The sequence below is a fragment of the Somniosus microcephalus genome, chromosome 7 (assembly GCF_052327205.1).
Source record: "Somniosus microcephalus isolate GS21.2 chromosome 7, FLI_Smic_1.0, whole genome shotgun sequence".
Lineage (NCBI taxonomy): Eukaryota > Metazoa > Chordata > Chondrichthyes > Squaliformes > Somniosidae > Somniosus > Somniosus microcephalus.
This window is the reverse complement of record NC_140993.1, coordinates 26,479,345-26,502,806: the sequence shown is the minus strand read 5'-3', so window position 1 is coordinate 26,502,806 and position 23,462 is coordinate 26,479,345. Positions and strand designations below refer to the sequence as shown.

The following is a 23,462-nucleotide window of genomic DNA, read 5'->3' as shown; positions in this document are numbered from 1 at the left end:
GGAACCGAGGATGACTTGCTTCCACATTAAAAATGAGCTCGCAGGTGACTGATGAGTCCAATGCGGAACCTACAGTCTCTGTCACAGGTGGGGCAGACAGTGGTTGAAGAGGTGGGTGGGGTGCTTGGGTTGACGTGCGCTCCTTGCGCTTAGCTTCTGCTTGCTCCCGGCAAAGAGACTCGAGGTGTTCGGTGCCTTCCCGGATGCTTCCCTTCCACTTTGTGCAGTCTTGGGCCAGGGATTCCCAGGTGTCAGTGGGAATGCTGCACTTTTTCAAGGAGGCTTTGAGGGTGTCCTTGAAGCGTTTCCTCTGCCCGCCTGGTGCTCTCTTGCCGTGTCGGAGCTCCGAGTAGAGCGCTTGTTTTGGGAGTCTCGTATCGGGCATGCGGACAATGTGGCCCGTCCATCGGAGCTGATCGAGCGTGGTCAAAGCTTCGATGCTGGGGATGTTGGCCTGAGCGAGAACACTGATGTTGGTGCGCCTATCCTGCCAATGGATTTGCAGGACCTTGTGGAGGCAGCGTTGGTGGGACCTCTCCAGTGCTTTGAGGTGCCTTCTGTACATAGTCCATGTTACTGAGGCATACAGGAGGGCGGGTATCACTGCTGCTCTGTAGACCATGAGCTTAGTGCCGGTTTGAGGTCCTGGTCTTCAAACACTCTCTTCCTCAGGTGACCGAAGGCTGCACTGGCACACTGAAGGCGGCGTTGGACTTTGTTGACAGTAGGCTCCCGAGGTATGGAAAGTGGTCCATGTTGTCCAAGGCCTTGTGGATTTTGATAATCGGGGGCAGTACTGTGTGGCGGGGGCAGGTTGGTAGAGGACCTTTGTCTTACAGATGTTTAGTGTAAGGCCCATGCTCTCGTACGCTTCAGTGAGGTGTTGACGATGGTTTGGGGTTCGACCTCCGAGTGAGCACAGACGCAAGCATCGTCTGCATGCTGTAATTCGATGACAGAGGATGGGACGACCTTGGATCTGGACTGGAGGCGGCGGAGGTTGAACAGTTTCCCGTTTGTTCTGTAAATTAGCTCCACTCCAGCGGGCAACTTACTGAGGGTGAGATGGAGCATAGCAGCAAGGAAGATCGAGAAGAACGTTGATGCGATGACACAGCCTTGCTTGACCCCGGTCCGTACGTGAATTGGGTCTGTGGTGGATCCGTTGGTCAGAATCACGGCTTGCATGTCGTCGTGAAGCAGGCGGAGGATGGTGACAAACTTTTGAGGGCAGCCAAATTTGAGGAGGACACTCCATAATCCCTCACGGTTGACGGTGTCGAAGGCCTTTGTGAGGTCAAAGAAGGCCATGTACAGCGGTTGGTGCTGTTCCCTGTATTTCTCTTGTAGTTGACGCGCGGTGAAGATCATGTCCATTGTGCCCCTTAGTGGGCGGAATCCACATTGCGACTCTGGGAGGAGCTCCTGTTGTACCCAACAGTGGCCGGCAGGCGGCGCTGTGTCCGCCTGTTGTACCCCACAGTGACCGGCAGGTGGCGCTGTGTCCGCCTGGTGTACCCCACAGTGACCGACAGGTGGCACTGTGTCCGCCTGGTGTACCTCACAGTGACCGGCAGGTGGCGCTGTGTCCGCCTGGTGTACCTCACAGTGACCGGTAGGTGGCGCTGTGTCTGCATGTTGTACCTCACAGTGACCGGCAGGCGGCACTGTGATAGATTGTTGTACCCCACAGTTCTCCTTAGGCAGTCCCTCGGAACCGAGGATGACTTGTTTCCACACTAAAAATGAGTTCTCAAGTGACTGAGAAGTCCAATGCGGGACCTACAGTCTCTGTCACAGGTGGGGCAGACGGTGGTTGAAGGGGCAGGCGGGTGGGGTGCTTGGGTTGACGTGCGCTCCTTGCGCTGGGCTTCCGCTTGCTCCCGGCGAAGAGACTTGAGGTGTTTGGTGCCTTCTCGGATGCTTCTCCTCCAATTTGTGCGGTCTTGGGCCAGGGATTCCCAGGTGTTGGTGGGGATGTTCACTTTTTCAAGGAGGCTTTGAGGGTGTCCTTGAAGCGTTTCCACTGCCCACCTGGGGTTCTCTTGCCATGTCGGAGCTCCGAGTAGAGCGCTTGTTCTGGGAGTCTCGTATTGGGCATGCGGACAATGTGACCTGTCCATCGGAGCTGATCGAGCGTGGTCAAAGCTTCGATGCTGGGGATGTAGGCCTGAGCGAGAACACTGACGTTGGTGTGCTTATCCTGCCAATGGATTTGCAGGATCTTGCGGGGGCAGCGTTGGTGGTACCTCTCCAGTGCTTTGAGGTGCCTGCTGTACATGGTCCATGTCTCTGAAGCATACAGGAGGGCGGGTATCACTACTGCTCTGTAGACCATGAGCTTGGTGCTGGGTTTGAGGTCCTGGTCTTCAAACGCTCTCTTCCTCAGGCGACCGAAGGCTGCACTGGCACACTGAAGGCGGTGTTGGACTTCGTCATCGACGTCTACCCTTGTTGACAGTAGGCTCCCGAGGTATGGAAAGTTGTCCATGGTTTCCAAGGCCTCGACATGGATTTTGATAATCAGGGAGCAGTACTGTGTGGCGGGGGCAGGTTGGTAGAGGACCTTTGTCTTATGGATGTTTAGTGTAAGGCCCATGCTCTCGTATGCTTCAGTGAAGGTGTTGACGATGGTTTGGAGTTCAGCCTCAGAGTGTGCGCAGACGCATGCGTCGTCTGCATACTGTAATTCGATGACAGAGGATGGGACGACCTTGGATCTGGACTGGAGGTGACGGAGGTTGAACAGTTTCCTGTTTGTTCTGTAGATTAGCTCCACTCCAGTGGGGAGCTTACTGAGGGTGAGATGGAGCATTGCAGCAAGGAAGATCGAGAAGAGCGTTGGTACGATGACACAGCCTTGCTTGACCCCGGTCCGTACGTGAATTGGGTCTGTGGTGGAACCGTTGGTCAGGATCAGGGCTTGCATGTTGTTGTGAAGCAGGCGGAGGATGGTGACATACATGAACTAATTTCTCTTATTTGGAAGGAGGAGAGCATGCAAGGGGACCTCAGACGCCGTAATCGTGACCATCTTCAAGAAAGGTGACAAGTCCGATTGCGGTAATTACAGAGGAGTCTCCCTGCTGTCTGCCACAGGGAAAGTCATCGCAAGAATCCTCCTCAATCGCCTTCTCCCAGTGGCTGAAGAGCTCCTCCCAGAGTCGCAATGCAGATTCCGCCCACTAAGGGGCACAATGGACATGATCTTCACCACGCATCAACTACAAGAGAAATGCAGGGAACAGCACCAACCGCTGTACATGGCCTTCTTTGACCTCACAAAGGCCTTCGACATCGTCAACCGTGAGGGATTATGGAGTGTCCTCCTCAAATTTGGCTGCCCTCAAAAGTTTGTCAATTCAAACCCCACAGTGACCAGCAGCTGGCGCTGTGTTCGCCTAGTGTACCCCACAGTGACCGGCAGGTGGCGCTGTGTCCGCCTGGTGTACCCCACAGTGACTGGCAGTTGTCGCTGTGAGGACTGTTGTACCTCACAGTGACCGGCAGGTGGCACTGTGTCCGCCTGGTGTACCCCACAGTGACCGGCAGGCAGCACTGTGTCCACCTGTTGTACCCCACAGTGACCGGCAGGCAGCACTGTGTCCACCTGTTGTACCCCACAGTGACCGGCAGGCAGCACTGTGTCCACCTGTTGTACCCCACAGTGACCGGCAGGCAGCACTGTGTCCACCTGTTGTACCCCACAGTGACCGGCAGGCAGCACTGTGTCCACCTGGTGTACTCCACAGTGACTGTTAGGGGGGGATTAAATACGTGGGGTTACGGGGATAGGGCTTGGGTGGGATGGCTGTCGGTGTAGGGACCGGGTGCTAGGGTTTGGATGATCAGCCATGATCTCGTTGAATGGCGGAGCAGGCTCGAAGGGCCGAATGGCCTACTCCTGCTCCTAGTTTCTATGTTTCTATGACTGGCAGGCGGCGCTGTGTCCACCTGTTGTACCCCACAGTGACCGGCAGGTGGCGCTGTGTCCGTCTGTTGTACCCCACAGTGACCGTCAGGCGGCGCTGTGTCCGCCTGTTGTACCTCACAGTGACCGTCAGGCGGCGCTGTGTCCGCCTGTTGTACCTCACAGTGACCGTCAGGCGGCGCTGTGTCCGCCTGTTGTACCTCACAGTGACCGTCAGGCGGCGCTGTGTCCGTCTGTTGTACCCCACAGTGACCGTCAGGTGGCGCTGTGTCCGCCTGTTGCACCTCACAGTGACCGGCAGGCGGCGCTGTGTCCGCCTGTTGCACCTCACAGTGACCGTCAGGCGGCGCTGTGTCCGCCTGTTGTACCTCACAGTGACCATCAGGTGGCGCTGTGTCCGCCTGTTGTACCTCACAGTGACCGGCAGGTGGCACTGTGTCCGCCTGTTGTACCTCACAGCGACCGTCAGGCGGCGCTGTGTCAGCATGGATTGTTTTTGTGCTCAAGTCCCTGGCGTGGGACCTGAACCCACAACCTTCTGACTCAAGTGCTACCCACTGAGCCACTGCTGACACAGGACGCGGCAGGGGATGCTCGATATTTCCGGTACATATTCCGTTTTTAAGTTAGAACTTTGTAGGAATTGTAAACCACACCAGCCACATTACAACCTAAGAAATATTTTTCTGGCAGAGCTTTTTGGATAAGAATACCCAACCCAAAACCCACCAGTAATGTTGATAATGAATATAATTTTAGTCAAAATATTAAGAGGAAGTTGAAAAATCCAGACATAATCACATATGCAAAGAACTGAAACAAAGCCAGAGTTTATGTGGAAACCGAAAGGTTGCAGAACACGTCACTTAAAGCTCACGTTACTATGTGTGTCATAGAAGAGCTTTCGTTATTAGCCGATTGACCAGGAACTTTGACTTGAGTTGTGTGTCATAGAAGAGCTTTCGTTATTAGCCGATTGACCAGGAACTTTGACTTGAGTTGTTGGTTGCATCATTTCTTTCACTGATAAAGCGATTATTCATAGTGGGTGCACTGAGAACTTTGATGTGTTGCATAAAAAGTGCACTGCGGTATTGAAACCGTACCAGGAATCCAGCAACCCAGATACTGCGGACCACCTGCTTGAATCGCTTGATGCTCCTCATTGGGCCCGTTGGGAAGAGCCAACTCCGTGGGTGGATTTTACTCGTTCGTGTTGGAAAAGCTGGAGTCTCATCTGTCGCCTGGGTGCTGCTCAACATCCAAGAACATAGGCCGACTATCTGTGCCAGCCAATGCCGTTGCCAGTCACCTACTAAAAGTGGCTCAGAGAAATCATAGAAAGTTACAGCACGGAAGGAGGCCATTTCGGCCCATCGTGTCCGCGCCGGCCGACAAAGAGCTATCCAGCCTGATCCCACTTTCCAGCCCTTGGTCTGTAGCCCTGCAGGTTACGGCACTTCAAGGGCACATCCAAGTGAGGGTTTCTGCCTCCACCACCCTTTCAGGCAGTGAGTTCCAGACCCCCACCACCCTCTGGGTGAAGGAATTTCCCCTCAAATCTCCTCTAAACCTCCTACCAATTACTTTAAATCTATGCCCCCTGGTTGTTGACCCCTCTGCTAAGGGAAATAGGTCCTTCCTATCCACTCTATCTAGGCCCCCTCCTTTTTTACCCCCCTCTCTATCCCGTATGAAAACCCTGTAACCAGGAATGTTGAGCTGTCATACCTGCCCTTCTTTCAGCCATGTCTCAGTAATAGCTATAATATCATAGTCCCAAGTGTCTATCTGTGCCCGCAGCTCATCTGCCTTATTCCTTATACTCCTTGCATTGAAGTATATACCATTTAGCACTGTCAAACTCTCGTTTTCTATTTTCTAGCCGTTGTTTCCTCGTCTTCCAAATTCACTTTCTACTTTTTAGCTTTCCAATGTCAGCTTTGCTTCTCTCCCTTCTGAATCTATTCTCAGGTTCCCCTCCCCCAGCCAAGCTAGTTTAAACCCTCAACAGCAACAGCACTAGCATGTCTGTGCCGGCTGAAAAAGAGCTCTCCGGCCTAATCCCACTTCCCAGCTCTTGATCCGTAGCCCTGTAGGTTGCAGCATTTCAAGGGCATATCCAAGTACTTTTTAAATGTGATGAGGGTTTCTGCCTCTACCACCCTTTCAGGCAGTGAGCTCCAGACCCCCACCACCCTCTGGGTGAAAAAAGTTCTCCTCAACTCCCCTCTAATCCTTCCACCAATTACTTAAAATCTATGCCCTTTGACCTCTCTGCTGAGGAAAACAGGTCCTTCCTAGCCACTCTATCTAGGCCTCTCATAAGTTTATACACTTCAATTAAATCTTCCCTCAGCCTCCTCTGATCCAGAGAAAACAACTCCATCCTATCCAATCTTTCCTCATAGCTAAAATCCTGGCAACATCCTCGTAAATCTCCTCTGTACCTTCTCTAGTGCAATCACATCTTTCCTGTAATGTGGTGACCAGAACTGCACACAGTACTCTAGCTGTGGCCTAATTAGTGTTTTATACAGTTCAAGCATAACCTCCCCGCTATAATATTCTATGACTTGGTTAATACTGAATACTTTTTATGCTCGCTTTGAGAGGGAGAACACTGAGCCAGCCATCAAAACCCCCAGCCACCCAGAGGATTACACATTACAGCTGACTGAATCCGAGGTCCGGAGAACCTTCAGGAGGGTGAAAGCACGGAAGGCAGCCGGCCCAGACGGGGTTTCACCCCGTGTCTTCAAGACCTGCGCAGACCAGCTGGCTCCTCTGTTCACGGACATTTTTAACATCTCATTGCAGCAGTCTGTTGTACCAGTGTGCTTCAAGGGGACAACCATTGTGCCGTTACCTAAGAAGACCAAGGTAACAGGCCTCAATGACTATCGTCCCGTGGCTCTAACATCTATAGCCATGAAGTGCCTGGGAAAGCTGGTCATGACACACATAAGCAGCATCATATCCGATTCCTTGGACCCGTTCCAGTTCGCATATAGGGCGAACAGGTCTGTAGACGATGCCATCTCCCTAACACTACACACTGCCCTGGAACACCTAGACAGGAGGAACACTTACGTTAGCCTGTTGTTCATTGACTACAGCTCTGCATTTAATACTATTGTTCCCTCCAAGCTGGTCCTGAAACTGAGGGACCTAGGCCTGGGCACCCCCATCTGCAATTGGATTCTGGATTTCCTGACTGGTAGGCCTCAAGTGGTGAAAATAGGGAACAACACCTCATCCAATCTGGTTCTCAACACCGGAGCGCCACAAGGCTGCTGCCTCAGTCCTTGGCTGTACTCTCTGTTTACACATGACTGTACAGCCATACACAGCAACAACCGGATTATCAAGTTTGCCGACGACACCACAGTAATTGGCCTGATAAGCAACGATGACAAGACGGAGTACAGAGATGAGATAGTCCAGCTGATGAGATGGTGCAATGACAACAACCTTGCCCTGAACGTTGGCAAAACTAAGGAGCTCATCGTGGACTTCAGAAGCCACCGAGGGAACCATCGCCCCATCAGCGTAGACAGGACACCAGTGGAAGTCGTCAGTTGCTTCCGATTCCTGGGACTGCAGATCTCTGATGACCTGGCCTGGAACCATAATACTGAGGCTATGCTGAAGAAGGCACACCAGCGCCTCTACCCTCTATGGTGCCTGAGGAAATGCGGCATAAGCACACAGTGGCTTGTGAACTTTTACCGCGGCACCATAGAGAGTGTCCTGACGAGTGGTGTCAATGTGTGGTATGGTAACACCACTGCACAGAACAAGAAAGCCATCCAGAGAGTTGTGAATACGGCAGAAAAGATCATCGGGTGTGCACTTCCGTCCATCGAGGAGATCTTCCAGACCAGGTGCCGGAACAAGGCCCACTCCATCATCCAGGACCCCAATCACCCTGGGCACAAAGTGTTCTCCCTCCTGCGGTCCGGACGTCGGTACCGCAGCATCCGAACCAGGACCAGCAGGTTTAAGAACAGTTTCTATCCACAGGCAGTGCGCCTACTGAACTGCTAACCGCACTGCCCCATATATTATAGTTACATGTTTATGTAAATATATATATTATATTCATATTACCATATATTTACCATATTACATTACTATTATTTCCAGTGGTAATTGAGGCTTTTTTGCACTATTCATCATATCCTGCAACTTGGACTGTTATTGCTATACTTTTTGCTTATTTGCTTATTGTTTTTATTTATACTTGTTTTTATTTTTTTGCTTTTATATTATATGCTTGTATTGTGGGAGTGAGTGGGGAGTAAGCATTCCATTGTACTAGTTACATATGGCAAAAAATGATCTTGAATCTTGAATAAAGGAAAGTATTCCATATGCCCTCCTAACCATCTTATCTACCTGCCCTGCTACCTTCGGGGATCTGTGTGTTATGTCTGACATTGGTGATAGGTACTCGATTGCCTTGGCCTGAGCACATGGAGTTTGATAGTGCTGTTATATTGTGTATAGGTATTCGATTGCTTTTGCCTGGGAGTGTGTGTGTGGAGCAGCCATTAAAAAGCAACATGAACTGAACTCTGCTTACGGCCTCTGGATTATCTTTGCAAATGCAACACTGTGGACATGCACTCCAAGGTCCCTCTGATCTTCTGCACTCTCAGTGTCCCACCATTTATTGTGTATTCCCTTGCCTTGTTAGTCCTCCCCAAATGCATTACCTCACACTTCTCCAGATTGAATTCCATTTGTCATTTTTCTGCCCACCTGACCAGTCCATTGATATCTTCCTGCAGTCTACAGCTTTCTTCCTCGCTATCAACCACATGGCCAATTTTTGTATCATCTGCAAACTTCTTAACCATGCTCCCTACATTGAAGTCTAAATCATTGACATAGCACAAAAAGCAAGGGACCTAGGGAATTAAAGGTTACGGGGAGCGGGCAGGAAATTGGACATGAGTCTAGGTTCGGATCGGTCATGGCCCTGTGGGTAGCGGAGCGGGCCCAGGGGCCATGTAGCCTGATCTGTAAAGTCTGTGGGTTATATGGTGAATTAATACACAGACTACAAGAGTAACTTTAACAGGACTTTACTATTCGAAGGTCAGGGCGAATCTGCCCAATAAATCCTTACACAGCACTTATATACCGGTGTGGTCACTCCCGGTATTACAGTATACAGCAGCCAAGATAAAGTAGTGCAACACCTAAAATAGTTCTCTTAAAGGTGGACGGTTACATACAATAGTTCTCTTAAAGGTAGAACGGTTACATACACTACAATCCTCCCTTTTTAGCTTACAACATACTTATTCCCCATTAAACATAACATCATAACATCTATCCAACTTCATTTAAAAACAGTTCACAGATGTAGTCTCTGCGGAAAACAGTTCACAGATTCAGTCTCTGCGGAAAACAGTTCACAGATTCAGTCTCTGGAGGCGCCTCCTGTGCTCCTTGACTCGGTCCGGACAACGCCTCGGTGGTGTAGCAGTTTCCTGTGGTGTAGTCGGTTCACGTTGCTGGAGTGACTCATCCAATAGTCCTTCGCTGGACTTAACAGCTTGAACTTCCGTCACTTCTGAACCAGCATTGTTGATTTCTAAAAGCTTGAGTACCTTGGGAAGTTTTTCTACTTCCAAACTGATTTGGCTCCGTTCGGAGGGACCACGTGCGTGATCTGGTAGAGGTGATAATGGTTCAGATGGGAAATCTTCTTCTGTTTCGTCTTTTCCTTTCCTGCTTCTTGGAGACTCTCTGTGCTCCGCTGCCAGCCGCATGCACAGTTCCTCCTCCTCTTTCTCCTGTTGCCTTAGCAGCGCCACCATCTCCCAGTGTTTCTTAGACTTTTTGTGATTCTTCAGGGTTTGTGCACTTCGGAAGATTTTCCCACAAGCTGGGCAGAACAGGTCATCGTTATATTCGGTGTCGTTCAACAGGACATGGTAATAATCGGTGTCGTCCTGAGCTAGGCCAGCGAGAGGGTCTTTTATTTCCTCCATGCCCAGCTGGACGTTAGCCAGCTTTTGTTCCAAGTCCCGACATCTCTCCTGAAGAGACTTCTTCATGTGTTCAGCTTCCTCCAGCTTTTTCTGGGCTTCCTGCAAGTCTTTTATTAATGACCTCATTCGTGATTTCAATGCTTCAACTTCCTTCGGAGATTGATTGATCGTACTATTCAATCCCTCTACTGGAGCAGCTGTTTCAGCATTTTGTTGTTCAACATTGACGTGAGTCAGCGTACTTTTGGCATCCAAGGGTTGCTCTGCTGCCATCTTCTCAGTCTGTGTTGCAACCTCAGCTATTTCAATAACTTTTGAGAGCTCCGAACCCCTTTCCTTTGAAGATTGAAGCTCGTGTTCAAATTGTTCCCATTTCAGAGTCTTGTCCCTCAGCATATGAAGGAGTTGGCTGACCGTTAACTCTTCTGACCTCATCCGTTTCCCAGTAGCTGCAGGGCTGTTTATAACCTTGCCCTGGGGCTCCTTTGCTGTTTCTACTTCACCATCATCCGCAGCCTCCCCCATTCGAATTTCCACAAATGAATCGTCCGGTGATGCTGCACCCAACTTCAGTAGGAGCTCGGAATTCATGGCGACCAACTCAGCCTTTTCTGCCTGCAATCTGCTAACAAGCGCCTTCAGTTGCTGAACATCTTGCTCCACCAGATTAGAGCACGCACCTTCAGAAACCGAATCAGCTTTGATTCGTTTGGCCTCCTTGCGCAGACGGTTTGTGTGCTCCTGCTCCCTTTTCTCCCTCAGCTGTTTCTGTTGTCTTTCCAGATTCTCCCACTCTGTGTCAAAGAACGTTTTCATTGCTTTTATCTCTTGCTCGAGACGGCAACTCAATTGTTCTAATTGCTGTTGTAATTTGAAATGGAGTTGAGTTCGAGCCCGGTGTTCCTCAGACTTGTGCATGTCTGTAAACTGGACAGACTCAGAATTCTCTGCCAAACTATGTTGTTGTTGTTCAGTGGAATTCTGTTCTGAAACTTTGTTCTCCTTTGAAGCATTAGTATTTATGCACTCCTTCGTTTTTCCAACCTTAGTCAGCAAGTCCATTTTTAGACTTGTCTTTCGCACCTGGGCTGGTCTTGTCGTCATCCGTTTCAGAGTCTGAGCTGATTGTCTTCACCGAGTTCTCACTCGTTATTGCTTTTAGGTAGTGCTGAAGATGGGCTGCTGAGATTTTAGTGTTTTTAGTGTCTAAAGTGGGGGAAAAAAAGTTTCATTTCATTTCAATTTTTAAAAAGGTTTTAAAATTAAATTTAGTTCTAGTTAAGTTAGTTTAGTTTAGGTTAGTTTAAGTTTAGATTAGTCTAGACAAAGTAGAGAAGGAAAAGACCGCCAGAAAGACTACCAAAGAAAAAAAAAACCCAGAGGAAAATAGAGGGAAAAAAAAAAGCCAAAGCAAAAAAAAAAAAGAAACAAGAGAAGAACTACACAAACCAGTGAACGGCAGCCACACGGGGCTTCAGCAGCGGTGGTTGAGTCGGCGGCATCGGGACCGAGTTCGAGGAGGCGAGGTGACTCGGGCCGCAGCCCAGCGGTCCAGCAACCGGCACAGCCGAGGGGACTCGGGCCGCATCCCAGAAATCGGAACGCAGCCCGGCAACGGGCACAGCGGAGAGGACTCGGGCCGCATCCCAGAAATCGGCACAGCCGAGGAGATCCGGAACGCAGCCCGGCAATCGGCACAGCGGAGAGGACTCGGGCCGCATTGCAGAAATCGGCACAGCCGAGGAGATTCGGAACGCAGCCCGGAAATCCAGCAATCAGCACAGCCGAGGGGACTCGGGCCACAGCCCAACAATCCAGCACGGGAAAGGCCCGAGGAGCCAGGCCAGCAGGCACAGAGACCTCTGAGGAGAAGGAGAGCAACCAGAAGGCTCGCAACCAAGACCGTGAGTACAGGGCCCAGGGAGGGAGGCCCAGGGAAAGGCCCGAGGAGCCAGGCCGAAACAGAGGCCCAGAGACCTCTGAGGGGGAGGGGAACAGCCCGAAGGCACCGGGAAACAGTGGCTCACAGACTCAGACCTGAGAAGGGTGAACCCAGGAGCCGAGGCCCAGGGACCACGGGGTCGGAGAGGGGGACCGGGAAAGTTCGCGAACAGGGAGAGGGTAACACCAAACCCGGGGCCCCAGAAAAGCTTATTCTAAGATCAACAATACTTTACCAAAAATGAGCGAATCAGAAGATCCACAACAGCCCCGCTTCCAGATTCCCCCCAACACCACAAAAAAAGCTATAAAAACGATCAAGCATGCTCAGATGAGAGAAAAACCAGAAACTCTCTTTACTGACTGTTACAACAATGGGACAAAAAGTAACCTCATATTCTACTCAGATCAGCCAGCGGCTTGGATCAGAGCAATAAAATCACACTATACCAGTGTTAAGCTAAAAAATACCGCAAATGGGTCCATAATGAAAATTAACACACCAGGAGACAGTTCAATCACGACTGTCAACGCGTACAATACCGGAACAATATTAGTGCAAGGCAACCTCGACAAATTTGCAACGGCCTTCAGGACACTGAAAAGATCAACTACGAGGGGAATGAACAGCCCCAGAGTGGCCCGCACTCCCCCCAACATTGACAACTTACCAGGAGAAAATCTGCATGGTCAAGGGATGAACGAGCCACACAGTTCAAACCAGACACTAACCCCGGGGAACCACAGCCACACGATACAACTGACAAACCCCAGCATAACTACCACGGAGGAAGCCACACATAGTTCCCCTACCATTCCCAGCCCACCAAGAGAAGAGCAGCATAGCCAGGAAGTGAGTGAGCCTTCCAGGGCCGACCAGCTTAGCCAGGAAGTGAGTGAGCCTTCCAGGGCCGACCAGACACATACCCCGGGATCACACAGCCAGATACAACCAAAAGATAAATTTTATCAATTAGAGATAGAGATGGTTAAACTTAGAGAGGAGGTCCTCAAATTGAATGACAAACAAAAGCAGGAGAGGGAGAGACACAAGAGAGAGCTGAATAGACTTGATAACCAGGTGAATCTACTTAAGAATCAGGTGAAAGAGCTGCAGGAAAAAGAAGAGAGCCATAGAGGAGAGAAAACACCATTAGACCAGCAACCAGAGACTAGAGATAAGACAAGACAGAGCCGGACGGAACGGCTGCACTCCCACACGGAACAAAAGCAACAGACACACAATACAAGGGGTGCCACACAGACCGACCAGCATGCTGACTCGCAATCTTCCCCCACCACCATGGAACCACAAGCGAGCCGCTCACAAGAGGTACGCACACACCAGACACCCCAGCCCAGCACACACACTATGAGTCCAGGCGAAAGCCACCAGACAGTAAACACAAACAAGGCTGACGTCGTAATACTCATAGACTCAAATGGGAAATTTCTATGGGAGAAAAAGCTCTTCCCTAGAAGTAAAGTAGAAAAGATTTGGTGCCCAACAACAGACAGAGCCATGGGATGGCTGACCAAAGCCAGATTAGGCTCCCCCCAACACATAATAATACACACGGGCACAAATGACCTAAAGGCCAAACAGAAAGAGGTAGCAACATCGCTCAGAGCAATGATTAGGAAGGCAAGCAGTACATTTCCAAACACTAGAATCACTGTTTCCACAATATTGCCGAGAACAGACTTCAACAACAACACAATTCATGAGATAAATGCCAGCATAGCAACAGAATGCGAATCAAACCACAACGTACACCTGGCCCAACACCCCACCCTCGATGAAGAATGTCTTTACGACCACGTCCACATCCAAAGGCAAAAAATATCGATCTTTGCTAAAGCCCTGAAGGACGTCGCTTTTAACCGGGTCCATACCCAGACTCCAAGAGGACCCCCCCCCCGACCACCAGAGATCAGCGGGGTACATATCAGGAACACTACAAAGACCACCACCACACCAACCGAGACCGGAGAGGATCCCCATGCAAAACAACATTATCAGACCTGCACCACTCCTGTCCCACAGGGGAATAGGACCGCTACCAGCCAGACAGAGGGAGAGATGCACAGGACGTACGCAATACCTCAGACAGAAACAATCCATTAAGAGACAATAAGCAGATGTGCAGCAGCATCTACTTCCGCCTTATGGATCAAGGACTAATTAATAGAAAGAACTGTAACCAAATTGTATTAACTTTTGTAGACAACTGGGGTGATCTTTTTTTTCCCCACACTTAGACACGACAAACACGTACCACTCTTTAACCTATCATAGAAAAAGATAAAACTTAACATGAAATCCTTATATATTTCGACCTGGAATATCCAAGGTCTACGCTCTTCACTGCGAGAAGTGAAGAGTAGGACCCCAGAGTTCATAGAGGAAACTAAAGATCTAGATATTATCATTTTACAGGAAACTTGGTATAAAGGAAAAGGACACACCGGCTGTCCCCAAGGGTACACTGAGCTAGTGGTCCCCTCCAATAAATTACCAAGTGTAACCCAAGGCAGAGACTCCGGAGGCATACTGATCTGGTTTAAAACAGAACTTAAGAATTACATCAAATTTATAAAAAAGGGCGAAAACCATATGTGGCTCAAACTTGAGAGGGAGATTATCTCAAACACCCAAGATGTTTACATTTGCGCACTTTATATCCCTCCAATCGATTCCCCGTACTACAAAGAGGACACCTTCTCCAACATGGAGGGGGAAATTATCCAATACCAGGCCCAGGGGAACGTGTTGATCTGTGGGGACCTCAATTCAAGAACGGGCGAAGAACCAGACTTCACCAATAATCAGGGAAACAATTACGTATTCGGGAATAACCACTTTGACATCCCTTCCCTTCCATACAGGCATAACTGCGACAAGCAGTCAAATACCAACGGTAAACAGCTACTACAGCTCTGTCGAAACCTGGGTCTGTACATTGTCAATGGTAGGTTCATAGGAGACCTCCTAGGAAGATCGACCTACTGCTCACCTCTTGGCTGCAGCACAGTAGACTATATGATTACAGACTTGGACCCATCCTCTTTCAGAGCATTCACAGTCAAACCACAAACAACACTGTCAGATCACAGTCAAATTACTATGTTTCTCAAAAAGACAGAAACAAACAACATAGAAACACAACCCAGTAAACTGTACAACACCAAAAAATCGTACAGATGGGCCAAAAACGACACGGAAAAATACCAGAAAACAATTAGCAATGCATCAACTCAAGCTCTCTTAGACACCTTTCTGGATAACATATACACTCACAATAAAGAAGGCGTAAACCGGGCAGTTAGTAAACTAAACAATATTTTTGATAATTTGGCAACAAATGCAAACTTGAAAGCTCGCAAGAACAAACCCAAAACAAAAAACTATGAAAAATGGTTTGACCATGATTGCCATAACATGAGGAAAAAACTTAGAAAACTATCAAACCAAAAACACAGACATCCAGAAAACGAGGAATTACGCCTTACTTATTGTCAGACGCTAACACAATACAGAAACACACTCAGGACCAAAAAAGAGCAATTTATTAAGAATACACTCAGCTCCATGGAGGAATCCATTGAGTCGAATTGTTTCTGGGACAACTTGAAAACACTACACAAAAAACAACACGACGATTTGTCCATTCAAAATGGGGACACATGGGTAAACCACTTTGAAAAATTATACCAGAAAAACACACTAGGACCAGAGCAACACCAAATACGCAAAAAACTTGAAAAGCTTGAAATGGCCATAAAAGATAACCAAAACCCGCTAGACGCCATAATAACAGAAAAAGAACTTCTTGAAAAACTCAAGGACCTGCGACCAGGAAAAGCTTGCGGGACAGACGGCATACTAAACGAGATAATTAAACACGCAGACGACAAACTGAAACTGGCTATCCTAAAACTCTTCAACTTGGTTCTGAGTGTCGGTTATTTCCCTGACATCTGGAACAAAGGACTCATAACACCCATATACAAAAGTGGGGACAAAATCGACCCAAACAACTATCGAGGCATCTGTGTAAACAGTAACCTGGGGAAGGTATTCTGTAGCATCATAAACAAAAGACTTATAAACTTCCTTGAAGAGCACAATGTCTTGAGTAAAAGCCAAATTGGATTCCTGCCAAACTATAGAACATCCGATCATATCTTCACCCTACAGACCCTAATTGACAAACACGTTCACCATAACAAAAGCAAAATCTACGCATGCTTTGTAGATTTCCAGAAGGCTTTCGACTCCATCTGGCATGACGGTTTATTCCTGAAACTTATCGAAAGCGGGGTAGGAGGGAAAACATATGATGTAATTAAATCAATGTATACAAACAATAAATGTGCAGTTAAAATTGGAGACAAACAAACAAAATACTTCCCACAGGGGCGGGGGGTGACGCAGGGCTCGCCAATCTCACCGACACTCTTTAATATTTACATTAATGGATTGGCAAAACTACTTGAACAATCTACAGCACCCGGCCTCACCCTATATGAATCCAAGGTTAAATTCCTCCTCTATGCCGACGACCTGGTTCTGCTGTCACCAACTAAGGAGGGTCTACAGCAGAACCTGGACCTGCTGGAGTCGTACTGCCAGACTTGGGCCCTGACAATAAATCCCCAAAAAACCAAAGTCCTTGTGTTCCAGCAAAGATCCAAACAACATGGACCCACAATAAATTTCACAGTAGGAACAACCAAAATTGAACAAACCACTCACTACACATACTTGGGCTTAAAAATCAGTTCTACGGGAAACTTCAAACTGGCTGTGAATGAACTGAAAGAGAAAGCAAGAAGGGCTTTCTATGCCATCAAAAAATCAATCCAAATAGAAATCCCAATTAGCATTTGGCTCAAAATTTTCAAATCAGTAATTGAACCAATTGCACTCTATGGCAGTGAGGTCTGGGGACCACTAACACAACAAGATTTTGCAAAATGGGACAAACACCCAATTGAGATCCTACATGCGGAATTCTGTAAAAGTATCCTCCGGACTCAAAGGAAAACAGTAAACAACGCATGCAGGGCGGAACTAGGCCAATACCCATTAATAATCACTATCCAAAAAAGAGCCACCAAATTTTGGAATCACCTACAAATGAGCAACCCCCAATGCTACCACTACGACGCCCTGAAATGCCAAGAGCTGACCATAAAGAAGAATACCCTCAGTCAACTAGTCCTGGGACTCAATAAAGTAACTAATAACAATACTAACAATAACCAGCCCCAGGACAGTGACAGGGTAACACAAAGAATTCGACCCAACACAATCGTCGCTAAGCAAAAGGAAAAATATCTGTCATATTGGGCAGAAACAACAAAAACCCAAAGCAAACTCAATTGCTACTTGGCCCTAAACAGACAATACAACATAGCTGATTACCTGACCATGGTAAAGGATAACAAACTGAGAAGAACCTTGACAAGGTACAGACTTAGCGAACATAGCCTAGCGATCGAAAAAGGCAGACACAGGCAGACCAGGCTGCCAAGAGAAGACAGGATATGCTCTCACTGCAGTCAGGGAGTAGTTGAGACAGAGATGCACTTCCTCACAGCCTGTGGAAAATATCAGGGCATCAGAGAGAATTTCTATCAAAAATTCTCACAAATATGCCCTGAATTCAGAAATCTGACTGACAACCAAAAACTCCCATTCCTACTGGGGGAGGAGAGAAGCTGTGTAACACTGGCGGCACACTATGTTACAGCTTGCCATGAACAGAGGGACAACCAGTAAACTAAGACAAGAGTATATATAAACAAGGCGAAAATATATTTATAAACTCAGGGATATACCTGTTTATACACTGTATGAATGGAACCGCGTTTATGTGTTCAACCATAAATGTATTTTGATGCTTTGGCAACATAAGATGTACCTTATCATGCCAATAAAGCGATTTGTATTGTATTGTATATAGTGCCATTCCATGTTTATTTCCCTGATCCACTCCCGTCCCAGAAGTGGTGGACCTCCCTCAGGTAGTACATATAAGTCCATTCCTTGGTGTTCTTTGCCCCTGTCTCTCACCTTGACTTGTATCTTTCCCATGGGGTATACTTTATGCCCCGTGTATGTCTGCAATACGATCTTGGTATCTCTCAAGGGTATATGTGAGAATAGCCGGTTGTAATCCCTTCGATTTATGACCGATAGGGCTGATCCTGTGTCCAATTCCATTTTCACTTGGACTCCGGCTACTTTTAGTGTGACCCAGATAGTTTGTAGGTCAGCTTCCTTACTCACATTGTAAATTCTCAGACTACCCAGTTCCTGGCCGTTCGGGTCTGAATCCAAATTCTGTTCATCTGAACTCTTCTCAGCCACCTTGTGTACCTTGCTGTACTTTTCCTGCGGTGACTTTTTTCTGTTGTTGGTCTTCTTTCCTGACCGGCATACTTTAGCTATGTGACCAAGCTTGCCACATTTTCTACATTCCTGGTTTTTAAACCAGCATTGGTTCTGGTCGTGTGTTGTCTTCCCACAACGATAACATTTTGTTGTACCCGAAGTCATTTGATCCACGCTGAGTACCGCTGCCTTCAGCTGCATTTCCACAGTGCCTCTCGCGGCTGCTTCGTGTGATGCTGCAATAAGGACAGCCTTGTCAAGTGTAAGATCGTTCTCTTCGAGCAGTCGCTTTTGTGTTCCTTCCTTCGACAACCCGCACACGAACTTGTCTCTCAATGCCTCTGTCAGATTTTCCCCAAACTGGCAGTATTTCGCTAGTCTACGCAGTTCGACCAAGTATTCCGCGTTGCTTTCCTCTTTCCGTTGCGTTCTCGCATAAAATTTGAATCGTTCCGCCAACATCAGCGGTGTGGGGTTCAAATGATCCTTCAGGACAGCAACAATATCAGCGAAAGTCTGATCCGCCGGTTTAGCTGGTGATAGAAGATGCTTCAATAGCCCGTATGTCTTCGCCCCCATTGCGTTTAATAAGGTGAGAGCTTTATCATCATCTGCTATTTTATTGGCCTCACAATATATCTCGATGCGTTCTACGTACGTGGCCCAATCTTCCACCTCGGAATCAAAGTTGTTGATGTTACCATGCTTAGGCATCTTCACTATCTTTTTGAGAAACCACAACGAATTTGTTCGTTACTTTTTTTTTTCAAAAATGGCGGTTTCCCGCGCTTGTCTTCTTCCCCGCCCACTTTCAAAATGGCGGTTTCCCGCTTCTGTCTTCTCCCCCGCCTACTGGCAGCTTCCCGCGTTTCTTCCCCTGGCGGGAGGGGTAAGCTTTCCTTCGGGCGACGACCGCTGGCTTTCGGAGTTCGCAGCCTGCGCGCCGGCTTCAGTGCGTTCCTTGTTCCCTTTTCTCGGCCGGCAACCGGCGCTGGGGACAACCCGTTGGCGGCGAACAGTTCCAGCCGCTGGGCGGAATCTCGCTCGGTTTCCCTCGCTCGGTCCCGTTCCCCCTTCACTCGGGCTCTGTCTCTCCCTCAGCGGCTTCCAATCGCGCCTCCCAGCCCTCTCGCAGTCCGGTCCTTTCCTCCCCCGGCTGCGGCTGAGTTCTCCGCGGTTTTATTTATTTTTATATCTTCCCGCGCCTTACGATCCCGGTCGCAGCGCCTCGTGGCCTTGGTAGCTGCCCGGCCTTTTTCGCCGGTCGTGGTCTAGCTGTCTCACGACGCTGTTGCGTCTCCCAGCCCGCTTGTAGCCCGGTCTCTCACACCGGCTGCGTCCCCGCTTGTAGCCCGGTCTCTCACACCGGCTGCGTTCCCGCTTGTACCGCGGCTTCCATGCCCTACGCTGCCCCAGTCTCAGCGCCTCTGGGCCCGACTTCTGTCCGGTTCCTTTCCCCCGACCGTGGTCGAGTTCACCGCCCTTATCCTCCGTTTCTTTTTATTTTCCCCCTACTCACAGTCAACGTGGCCGACTTGCTTCTCTTGGCTGATCGGCTCACTCACCGCCGTGGCAGAAGGGACAATAACAGCCTGTTGCTGATGGAAGGCTTCGTGTCTGAATCCTTCCTTCTTCCTTGCTCTGCAGACTCGAGTCTTCTCTCAGCCGAACGACGAGGGCGGGTGCCTCTTCTCGACGCTCGTTAACTGCTTCGGGTGTGTCGCTGCCGCAGGGTAAGATCGAACCCGTCGCCACTGTAAAGTCTGTGGGTTATATGGTGAATTAATACACAGACTACAAGAGTAACTTTAACAGGACTTTACTATTCGAAGGTCAGGGCGAATCTGCCCAATAAATCCTTACACAGCACTTATATACCGGTGTGGTCACTCCCGGTATTACAGTATACAGCAGCCAAGATAAAGTAGTGCAACACCTAAAATAGTTCTCTTAAAGGTGGACGGTTACATACAATAGTTCTCTTAAAGGTAGAACGGTTACATACACATGATCCTGCTCCTATTTCGTGTGTCTAATTCTGTTAGATTCAGGAGATGGTTCTGGGATAGTGGATTGGCGGTTAGGATCAGATCAGCCATGATCTTATTGAATGGCGGAGCAGGCTCGAGGGGCCGATTGGCCTACTCCTGCTCCTATTTCTTATGTTCTTACTGAGCCCTGTAGAACCCCACTTTTCTTCATTCATGTTGTCCTTTAAGGCCAAATCTCAGTAGTATGAGGCTGTGCAAAGATCACTAGTCTACTTAAGCAAGGCAAGGACCCACAGTTAGAAGTGAGTTGTCGACTAATCTCCTGCTTGAGTGTTTGCCATAACATGCTTGAGCGACTGCTCCTCCAACGTATATCTCCAGTCGTCGATGCTGTGCTGAGCCCAGGCCAAGCTGGTTTCCACCGTGTGATCAAGTACTTGCTCCAATCACCTTCATTGAAAATGACTTTCAGAAAAGCCTTAAGACAGGTGTTGTCTTCCTCGATCTAACAGCAGCCTATGGCACTGTCTGGCGAAAATAGCGAGTCCTGCTAGAGAGGTTGTTCCTCCTTCTTAGCCTTATTGTTATGATTGACATACGGCTTGCCTTAGTTTGCAGAATACCTTACAAGTGTTGACACTGAGATATACACAAGCTATTGAGCTCAATTGAATAGTTCATTAATTTCCCCCAGTGTTTACTGTACTTATTGATTGCATAATTTAATGCAGAAAAATGAAAGTAGATTATTTTTTTCCAAGTAATCTGACACTTTTGTTGTCATGCGATTATTAATCACAATATAAAATTCTCGGTCCTGGCCAAGAATTGGATAGGCGTCAAAATTCCTGAAGGCCTTTGAATAAACGTTTCAGATTGGTAGGTGTGTGTGTTTAACTGTATTGAAATCGGAAAACATACCAATTAACGAAAAGCAAAAAAATTGCAGAGGCCAAACCAAATTTGAAACAGAAACAGAAAATGCTGCAAGCACATAGCAGGTCAGGCAGCATCTGTGGGGAGAATAAAGGAGTTTACATTATGAGTTGGGCCTCTTGACAATGTTACCTCCTACGTTCTTTCCACAGATGCTGCCCAACATACTAATTAAGGTGTGTGGTGACGTAAGAAAACTACTAGGCACTTGGTCTAAGCGTTAAACAAAGCTTTAATCAACTGTTTTACAACATGGAGGTCTAGTTTTGTCCTTCACTAGTTCCTGTTAAGAATGTCCTGCAAAGCTGGGCCCGTGCCCGAGTATTAATACTCTCCCTGAACAGCGCCACCCATAGGCCGCTCAGTATTATTTCATAAGTCTTTCTTTCATGAATGACTGATTCATGTCATGTGGTATTGCTTATAGTGCTGCACAACCTATTTTCACTTCATGCTTTCGTTGTTAATCGTTGTCACTAATTAAACCAACTTACCTGGGATGGGGGGATTGTCCTACATGGAAAGATTGAAGAGATTAGGGGGGGAAAATGGGCTCGCGCCCCCTTTGGGGCAATAACTTCGCCGGGGTGCTACTTTTAGCGCGCCCGCGCCCGAAAGTCAATGGTAGCACCCCAAGCAGGAGGCGGGGCGCTACTGGAAGCACTCCCCCTCCCTCTTGGGGCGCTCCCATTGAATATCACGGCGCTACGTGCAGCAGCGCATAAAGGGGAGGGGCCTAGCGCAGCGCACACCGGGGCCCTGCTGGACCACTGGGGAGCATGGTGCCGGCAAAAGAGCCCGGCACTCAAGAGGAGCGCCGGGATGCCCGATCACGGCCGACACCCCACAGCAGGAGGTGAGAGGGGGCAGGTGCTGTCAGGTGGCCCAAAAAAAAATGGCCGCCCGGCACCTGACCTTTAATTATCACCGCTCCGGCCGCACGTACGCCCCCGACCCTGTCAGATATAGCGTCTGCTGGTAGGTCAGGGGTGCGAGCCAAATCTGCGGCCGGGGCGCTGTGCACGGCGATGACATCATTGGAGGTGCAGGGCTGCAGGGCGCTACCAGCTTTCGCCGCCGCTAACCTCCCGCTGAATTTTGCGGGAGGCGTTAGTGGCGCCACGCCCGGGCGCTAGGTGTTTTGCACCCCTTGGGGCGTTAACGGGAGGGGCAAAGCAACTGAATTTTTCCCCCTAGGCCTATATTCTCTAGAGTTTAGAAGAGGTGATCTCATTGAAACATACAAAATTCTTACAGAGCTTGACAGGGTAGATGCAGGGAGGATGTTTCCCCTGACTGGGAAGTCTGGAACCAGGGGTCACAGTCTCAGACCAAGGGGTCGGCCATTTAGGACTGAGATGAGGAGAAATTTCTTCACTCAAAAGGTTGTGAATCTTTGGAATTCTCTACCCCAGAGGGCTGTGGATGCTCAGTCGTTGAGTATATTCATGACAGAGATCGATAAGATATTTTGATATCAAGGGAATCAAGGGATATGGGATAGTGCTGGAAGGTGGAGTTGAGGCAGAAGATCAGCCATGATCTTATTGAATGCTGGGGCAGGCTCCAAGTGCCGAATGGCAAACACCTGCTCCTATTTCAGCAGCAAGATTATGCCATTTTTGCAGTTCTGGACAAGCAGAAATGTTCTCCAATTAAATATTGAGAAGACCGAAGCCATTGTTTTTGGTCCCCGCCACAAACTCCATTCCCTAGCCAATATTTGTGGTATAACTAAGCCCGCCTATTTCCACCTCCGGAACATCGCCCATCTCCGCCCCTGCCTCAGCTCATCCGCTGCTGAAACCCTCATCCATGCCTTTGTTAACTCTCGACTTGACTATTCCAACGCACTCCTGGCTAGCCTCCCACATTGTACCCTACATAAACTTGAGGTCATCCAAAACTCGGCTGCCCATGTCCTAACTCACACCAAGTTCCGTTCACCCGTCACCTCTGTGCTCGCTGACCTACATTGCCTCCCGGTTAAGCAATGCCTCGATTTAAAAATTCTCATCCTTGTTTACAAATCCCTCCATGGCCTATCTCCCTATCTCTGTAAACTCCGCCTCCCGCCCCCCACCCCCATATCTGCACTCCTCTAATTCTGCCCTCTTGAGCATCCTTGATTATAATCGCTCAGCCATTGGTAGCTGTGCCTTCTGTTGCCTAGACCCTAAGCTCTGGAATTCCCTGCCTAAACCTCTCCACCTCTCTTTCCTCCTTTAAGACGCTCCTTAAAACCTACCTCT

The 23,462-nt window shown here is 48.7% G+C and overlaps 1 protein-coding gene across 1 annotated transcript in view; it reads right to left on the bottom strand.

Moving 5' to 3' along the window:
• Positions 1 to 9,036: 9,036 nt before the first annotated feature.
• The window catches only part of LOC147114564 (uncharacterized), a 58,948-nt gene continuing 44,522 nt past the window's right edge, over positions 9,037 to 23,462 (bottom strand). The window contains exon 2 of the mRNA XM_085992306.1: positions 9,037 to 11,145. Within this exon, the coding sequence (XP_085848432.1) occupies positions 9,358 to 11,043 (1,686 nt within the window). The 5' untranslated portion in view covers positions 11,044 to 11,145 and the 3' untranslated portion in view covers positions 9,037 to 9,357. The remainder of the gene's footprint in view (positions 11,146 to 23,462) is intronic.